Raw genomic sequence first — 8439 nt, 5'->3', positions numbered from 1 at the left:
TATTTTGAAAATAGGGTTTTATTGGAAGTTTATCAAAAATGTCTGATATCTTTTTTAAGAAAGGCACTTCAGACTTCAGTCCTTGTTTTTTTTAGCTTTTGGTTCTTGTGGTAGTTGAGGCAATTCACTTTCTTCAACTTCACAATGCTTTCTTTTCTTTTTCTTTGACTTTTTGTGGTCACTTTGGTAACCACTAGAGTCACTGGCAGGCAATACATGTTGCTGTTCTTCTTGCTTATGTTTTTTCTTTTTCTTCTTCTTGTTTTTATCATCACATATTCCATTCACAGGATCAACACTTTGCTCTTCTGCATTGTCCCCCCCAGTGTTATCTGTCTCATCTGGAGGCTCCTCCATGACATTATCTTCCCTGGAGTCATTCAAGCTATTTTTCTCATGTTCAAGGTTTTGAATTTCCTCTCCATTTGCACAGTCAGTGATGCTCTCAGATATTTTGGGCTGCATACTGTAAGAAAACATACAAAATAAGCTGAAATAGAAAATCTTAGGGTATGTCACACAGTGAAATGTCAAAATTTTCTGAAGCACTGTATTTACACCAAGTAGATAAAATATACAAATGGAAAATATGACTCTCTAGTTAGCGAAAAATATAAAGCCTGTTAACGCTTTCAACTTAATTTCTACTACCTGACCACCAGCAATTGCCTTGCTGAAGTCTGTACCGATAAAACAAAGAAGATGCCAGAAAAACAAAAACCAAACAATAAAAACAACAACAAACCAACCAAAAAAAAACCACAACACTAAAAATCTCAGCAGGCATCCTGCAAGTAATAGCACTGGAGAAAACGTCTAAGAAGACTCATAAGGAAAGAATGCAGTTAGAACTACGGAGGAACAGATGCCCCCAGAGTCACCGGGGACAAAATGGTTAAGCTTCATTCTGAATTCATGAAAACAATCCAGAACATCCTTTCAGATTAAACACAACTCTGTGGATCTCCAAAAATGTTATGATTTCATCACTAATATTTATATTGTACATTAAAAAAAAAAAGTTAATCCCGTTGGTAAAAAAAAAATGCTCAGCAAACGACCATTTAAAAAATTCTAAAACTCTTTCAAAGATATCACTATTAAGATTTTTAGCTAGTTGCTCTGAAAACCTAGAGGCATAAGTGAACAGATGAAGGTCATGCATTTTCTCATATCGTCTTTGAGATCAAAGATGTTTCTGCAAGCATTTAAGCCACCTGCATGTAACTACTTGTGATTATATAACTGTTAGTATGTGCACATGTGTGTAGAAATACCAACATACACATCTTGTTCAGAAATTGGAACATTTTTACTTGAAAAGCCTAGAATGTTAATAAAGAAAGTCACTCTAGTTTTCAGGTGTTATTTTGAACACGTACTATATATATACACAATCAACAGTTCACAGGACAGCAGTTAGATTTTTTAAAGCTCAGAAAATTCTATTTTTATTTTTCCAAAGAAAATTTCCATGCAAGTCCTTAACATCAAGATGTTTAATTTGACTAATACAAACTAATTATAGATGAGGGGTTGTGTAAAAACAGGGAAGCTTAAAGCCTAAGATGTTAAATCAAATCATTTAGCTTAGAACAAGTCCATTAAAACAGTTCAAAAATATTCTCTTTTATGGCACATTACCTTGTTTTGGTCAGTCCTCCTCGAATGAAGAACACTCCAGCTGCATCAGAATCTAAGTGTGATACTCGAAATTTCAGTTCATCACCTACTTTTAACCCTAACTCTTGCCACTCTACAGCTGACATTTGTTCAGGTTTAGGGATAGAAGCATTGAAGCATCCATGTATCAGACAGCCAATATGACTGGGGGCCACTTTATTAATTACACCCTAAAAAAGAAAAAGAATGTCATATAAAGCTCTATTAAAGATTATCCCTTTGAACACATAGGTGATTCATGTTCAGTTTCCTATATAGACTCTTTTGGACAAGACTTTCTACACTCAAGTTAGAAGTCTGTTTATCTAGCAAATAAGCAAAATTTTCTACACTAAAATCAAAACTATTTTTGAGAAATTTCCTCTCAGAAAGAGTAGTCAGGCATTGGAACAGGTTGCCCAAGGAAGTGGTGGCGTCACCGTCCCTCGGGGTGTTTAATGAAAGGTTGGACGTGGTGCTTAGGGACATAGTTTAGTGGGTGACATTGGTGGTAGGGGGATGGTTGGACGAGATGGTCTTGGAGGTCTCTTCCAACCTTAATGATTCTATGATTCTTTTCATGCAGTCCTGTTCAATGAACCTGTATCTGTAAAAATGAAAGTCAAAGCATGGAATTTAGCTATAGTGAGTACATGCATCAAACAGTTACCTCTTTCCTGACAGTATAGCCATCAAACAGTTACCTCGTTCCTGACAGTAATGCCATCAGCTTTGTTTTAAAGCCATTTTAAGTCATATTTACTTGTCTGAAATTACTTCCATGTTGGTACAGTGCTACTTAGCAGCTAAAGATACAGATGACACATAAGAAGCCTTTAAGTACTCCGTTCAGTGGGTTTCTGACACATTTGCACATTAACCTTATCCACCTTTGCTCTCCTCAAAGATGAATTTGAGATGGTATGTTCATCTGCTTTCTAACAAAAGAACCTATTTATTTCTTAATGACATTTACAGAAAGGCATGTGCTATGCCGCAAAAAACATGGCATAACACCAGATATGGGAAAACCAAGTTGAGAGTTTGAATACATCTTCTGACACCAGTAAATTAAGCTTAAAGCTGCTCCCTGAGCCATGTATTTCCTTTTACTGAAAAGCAGGTGTAAGTGCTGCTCTAGTACTTAAAAGAAATAAATTCATCAGCACGCCCTAAACCTTACCGCCACTATTAAATAAGAGTAAACTCATCCATTTAAGAGTTATCTGCTTTTTAGAAAGAAACTGCTATTTAATAAATTTCACAGAATCATAGAATCACGGAATATCCGAGTTGGAAGGGACTCACAAGGATCATTGAGTTTAACTCCTGCATCCCCAGAGGACCATCCAAAAAAAAAAACAACCGATCATGTGTCTGAGAGCACTGTCCAAATGCTTCATGACCACTACCCTGGGCAGCCTGTCCCAGTGCCCGACCACCCTTTGGGTGCAGAACCTTTCCCTAACCCCCAGCCTGACCCTCCCCTGTCCCAGCTCCATGCCATTCCCTCGGGTCCTGTCGCTGTCCCCAGAGAGCAGAGCTCAGCGCCTGCCCCTCCGCTCCCCTCGTGAGGGAGCTGCAGGCCGCCATGAGGCCTCCCCTCAGCCTGCTCTGCTCTGGGCTGAACAAAGCAAGTAACTTCAACTGCTCCTCATGTGTCTTCCCCTCTAGACTCTTCATCATCTTTGTCACCGTCCTTCGGAGGCTCTTTTATGTCCTTATACTGCGGTGCCCCAAACTGCACACGGTACTCCAGGTGAGTCCGTGAGTCTGTACCAGCTTCACACATTTAGGAGCAGACAGCACAGAAGCGTGACAGTATTGACTACTACTATAAACTACTAGTGAACTATTATAAACTACTCACATGCTAAGAAACTACCCACATAAATTACTATAATAAACCGAAATACAACTCTGCTTAAGCCCCAACCCACTGCTTTTGACAGAGATAAGCCAAGCCTTGGTAACTTACGCAAAAAAATGCCCCGAGAGGCGCCGGTGTATTTACATACCACCATTTTTTTCCCCTTCTTGGGGCTGAAGACGACGAAGTCCGCCTCGATGTTCAGGTGCACGAAGCCCTGGTCGTCGCGGATGTCGCCGAGCTCCCCCACCACCCGCACGTTGTCGTAGGCCACCGGCACGCCCTGGAGGCTGCGGAGGAAGCAGAGCGAGCCGTGAGCGGGGCGCCCACCCCCGGGCTCCCCCCAGGCGGGCCGAGGGCTTCCCCCACCGCAGAGAGACCCCGCGGGGGCCGCCCGGTGCCCGGCCGCACCTCTCCGAGTAGCGCAGCAGCTCGGCGTCCAGCTGGGCGCGGATGCCCGTGCGCTTGCGGCCGAGGTAGCGGGGAGGCAGCGCGATGTGCCGGCGGTGCGGCGCCACCACCAGGCATGAGTAGCGCCGCCCCACCAGCCCGCGGGCCGCGGCGAAGGACGGCAGCTCGGCGGCGGGCGGCGGCGGCGGCGGCTCCCCGGGCACGGCCATGCTGCGGGGCCCGGCCGCGGCGCGGAGAGATGGCGTCAGGGGCCCGCCTCGGCGCGACCCGGCCGCGCCGCCGCCACGGGCAGTGACGCAGTTCCGAGGGCGCGACGCGGAGCGGAGCGGGGGGTCGGGGAGGGTGTGGGAGGGCGCGGAGGGGAGGGGGGGGCGTGCTGTGGAGGAGGGATGGGTGGCATGTCACAGCGATGAAGTGCCCTGAGCGTGTGTTCAGAGTTACAGAGCCTTACACACGTATTCAGAGCCCTGACATCCTGCTGCTGGATCGCTCTTCTCCAACGTCCCACGTTTCTGTGCCTCAGAAGAGTCCTAGAATCATTAGGGTTGGAAAAGACCTCCGAGATCATCTGGTCCAACCATCGCCCTACCATCAGTGTCACCCACTAAACCATGTCCCTACACACCAGGTCCAGCCTTTCCTTAAACACCCTCAGGGACGGTGACTCCACCACCTCCTTGGGCAACCCATTCCAATGCCTGACCACTCTGAGAAGAAATGCCTCCTAATTTCCAACCTAAACCTCCCTTGGCACAACTTGAGGCCATTCCCTCTAGTCCTATCACTAGTTACCTGTGAGAAGAGGCCGACCCCCACCTCCCCACACCTTCCTTTCCGGTACCTGTAGAGAGCAATAAGGTCTCAGCTGAGCCTCCTCCAGACTAAACAACCCCAGTTTCCTCAGCTGCTCCTCACAGGACTTGTGTTCCAGGCCCTTCACCAGCTTCGTAGCCCAAACACAGTTATCTGTGCCAACAGCTAGAAGCAGAGGTTTATATCCATAAACCATATCTACACTCTTAGCCATACTGTTTAGTTCCTCTTTAGATTGTGCCTCAGTGATCAGCATAACTTATTTTCTCCATTCAACTGAAAGGTTTTACCTGTAGTGACCTTTGCCACACATTAAATTATTCCACAATCCTAAATTTAACATGCAGCAGTTCAATCAAAAGACTGCTGTGAAGATTGCATAGGGATTAACTATTGTCATAAGTTTAAATTGCCATGAGTGGTTTTCTTCATACGTGGCACTGTTAAGAAAAACAGAATTTGTTTTCTATTGCCAGGGCCTGAGTCTAATTTGTGCATATAATGAGAAATTTTGTAACACTTTATTAAACACATATTAAAAGGTGGAAGGAGAAGAAAGATAAAGGTTATAAAAGTCATAAAAAGGGATGCAGGTGCACTGTACACTGCAAATGACCTACAAAATAAGCTGCGGTAATGGCAAAAAGCTATTGTCCTATTGTAACCAATGGAACTTGTGGCTAGTTGGTAAAACCAAGTTTTGTCCGGAAAAGTCAGCAAGACTTTATAAAAATACCAAGTTGCACGGTATTGGCTTAAGATTTGGTTTTAAACTGATTTAACTGAACTGCTGCCAAACCTTGAAAAGCTATCCTTTCTTTGATTTAAGTCTAATTTATGTCAATTTAACTTGTATTAGTAAAAGTGCACTTTTATACTGATTAACTCCACATGGGGATTTTGATATACCAATTTTATTAAAGGTGTTAAAATTTCTTTATATTATAGAGGCCTCAGAAACCCTGTTGTTCTATAAAGACAAACCTTACTTGATATATCAGAAATCCTTGAACTCCCTATAAAATGTTAAATGACGCAAAAGCCTTTTGAAACTATTCAAAAATACAATATCAGATTTTCTTCAACTGTATATACAGAGTAGATAAGACGTTAGTTTTCACAGCTGAAACAAGTGGTACTTTACTGCAAGTAAAGTTGGATTAGTATGAAATAACTGACATAAAAATGGTTTTCAGATAACTGAACTTGCAGAATTGAAAATATCTTGAACTACTGTAATCTGTATTCTCTTGTGGCTTTAATCCTCCAGAGTATTTAATGTCTGTTGAAATCAATTGTATGCTATACACTCTGAGCTTTCTGGAGGAATATCTATATTTTTTGTTTCCTCTATTGAGGTCATATTTAATCCTTGCAATGTGTTTTCAATCTCAGTTAAAGACCTTGTACAGTAACTGCATGAGCTTTTATTCCTAAATGAAATATACATTTTATAGCTCTTATTTATGAGTAGATCTAGTTTGTAATGAGAACATATAACCTGCTAAGGTCTATACTCAACTTTATCTAGGATAACGAAAACCTAGCTCTGTTCATTAAATAAAAGCTCCGAATATGACAGAAAGACAATATAACCAAAAATGTGGACTTGTAACTCCCTGTACACTGGTCAGACAAGATGGTGCCAGGAGGTCTCCCTCCTTGTCCAGCTTCTGCAGGAATCCAGTGCTATCCCTGCAGGCTGCCTGTCCTCAGAAAACTCCTTACTCTCGGGTGCTGTGCCCCAGAGCACACACTCCGTCAGGCTGCAGCATTTCCTTTGCTGTCTTTCAGACTCTCTAAACTTAAATCCTACAACAAAATAATACTGTCTTCAGGCCTACAGATAGTTTTTGGGGCCTACAGAGGCCTGGACTTAACCTAAACACGATGGACGTGGCCAGTAGCCTTTAAAGGGAGTTCACTTTTAGCAGAGTAGCTCCTCTGCCACTTAGTAAAGCAGATGCACGTAGCAGTGGCGGTGTTGCCATATAGAGGTGTTTTAGTTCAGATCATATCTGCACTTGCTAAATGAATCTCCATTTATCCCTGCAACTGTGCTTTGCATTTTGATGCCAAGTGCCTTTAGGACTTTCAGAACTCCCTTCAGGCTAAAGTAATCTGGAGCATGAGCTCTAAATCCTAATGGTCATTAAATCTACAGGATTGGAATACAGGTAATTCAGAATAACCTCCTTTAAACTCTTACAGTGTTGATACCTGGTTCCAGCACAGCTATTTTACTCAGTGAATCCATACCTGTCAAGTCACACTGCTTGCTGATGCAACGTAGCCTATCTAGACCAAAAGCAGGGTTGTTGTGTTGTCTTCTAGGGACTTCAAACACATCATATGACTTGGGCTTTCACTACCTGATTGTAAAAGATGTCCTGACCAAAGAGAGGAATTTCAGTGCTACTACCACTTCCTGCAGTCACAGTTCAGTTCTGGAAACAATCGGAACCATAATACTTACATTCTTATTGTCCTTATTTATTTATTATTATTATTATTATTATTAATTATTCCACAGTTATCTTCTTTTCACTCCTTGATGTTAGCTTTCAGATTAAAAACAGTCTGTCTTAGCTGAACTTTTTGCAGCACTGCAGTGAGCCTATGTCCAAAAATGCAGCTAAAGTCAATGTCTTAAACAGCACAGCATTGGTACATTTGCCAAGTCTCACAGTGGCTGATAAAACTCTGATGAACCTGTTTTTTTCTAGCAGTGAGGTTGCCAGTAACAACCAGGACCAAAACCAAAAGCTGTGTTTTCAATCACTGCTGTTCTTTTCCCTTCTATTTTATCTGTGTTAGTCTTTTTTTATGGAAACGAAGCCAGACTCCAGCAAGGACTTTCGTTAACAGCCACATATTGAGCACCTCTCAGCTAGGACTTTTCTTTTATTCCAAAACAGTCATTGCCATCTTCAGTCCAGGTTTATGGATTAGCATCATATTGGGGAGGAGCCTCATACTACTGCCCATTCACGCTCATTTGTGGCAGCTACAGCTCTTTCATTCAGAGGGCAGTCTCCATCCAGCATTAAAATTCTGTAAATCTTAGTTGTAATCGAATATGCTGCGTTTTGTGGAAGGGTGCTTGTGGCATTATGCTGGAGTAGCAGATGTATTCCCTCTTACTAGCATGCACTCAAAGGTCTCTTTATGTTTTGAAACTGAATCCATCACAGGCTCCTCATCATACAATTCGTGCTCTATAAAAAGAGAAATGAAGAAATGCCTCACAGTTACAAAGAAAGGACATAAAAGATAAAGTAGAAAATTCATGCTCATGATTTATTTTCAAATATCTTAGCTGTTTTTGCATTTTTTATGTGGTATCATAAAAACCTACACCATTTTTAATGTGAGTTGTTTCTGGGGTACATAATAGGCTGAAGAATCTGTACTCGAACTCTCAACTTTGTTTGAAGTTGTGTGGCAATAGATTTGTTTCAATGTCTTGTCATCCCTAACAGAGACTAATTGAATAAGTTTGGCACTAAGGGACACAGTTTAGTGATGGGGTCAGATTAATGGTTGGGCTTGATGATCTTGAAGGACTTTTCCAACCTGGATGATTCTATGATTCTATGATTCTATGATTCTAATATTCTATTCTATGATTCTCCACGTGTTCTGTGAGAAATAGGCATTTAGATGTCATTGAGGGGGTCAAC

The 8439-nt window shown here is 42.1% G+C and overlaps 1 protein-coding gene across 1 annotated transcript; it reads right to left on the bottom strand.

Annotated features, from left to right (window-relative positions):
• Positions 1-4196, bottom strand: POLR1F (RNA polymerase I subunit F). Its single transcript, XM_083822449.1, has 4 exons — positions 3944-4196; positions 3681-3822; positions 1645-1853; positions 1-466 (listed from the first exon to the last, which is right to left on the bottom strand). Exons 1-4 carry the CDS (start codon positions 4150-4152, stop codon positions 76-78), a joined length of 951 nt encoding a protein of 316 aa, XP_083678575.1. The 5' UTR covers positions 4153-4196; the 3' UTR covers positions 1-75.
• Between the last annotated feature and the right edge of the window lie 4243 nt (positions 4197-8439).

The sequence above is a fragment of the Anser anser genome (genome assembly GCF_964211835.1).
Source record: "Anser anser genome assembly, chromosome: 2".
Taxonomy (NCBI): Eukaryota; Metazoa; Chordata; class Aves; order Anseriformes; family Anatidae; genus Anser; species Anser anser.
This window is presented reverse-complemented; position numbering and strand designations above follow the sequence as displayed.

Excerpts from the sequence above, each read along its gene's own strand:
- POLR1F (XM_083822449.1), bottom strand. The coding sequence starts at position 4,152 with ATGGCCGTGCCCGGGGAGCCGCCGCCGCCGCCGCCCGCCGCCGAGCTG. Across the intron at positions 3,823-3,943 it reads CTGCTGCGCTACTCGGAGAG|CCTCCAGGGCGTGCCGGTGG; the intron begins GTGCGGCCGGGC and ends CTTCCTCCGCAG. Across the intron at positions 467-1,644 it reads GGAGGACTGACCAAAACAAG|TATGCAGCCCAAAATATCTG; the intron begins GTAATGTGCCAT and ends GTTTTCTTACAG.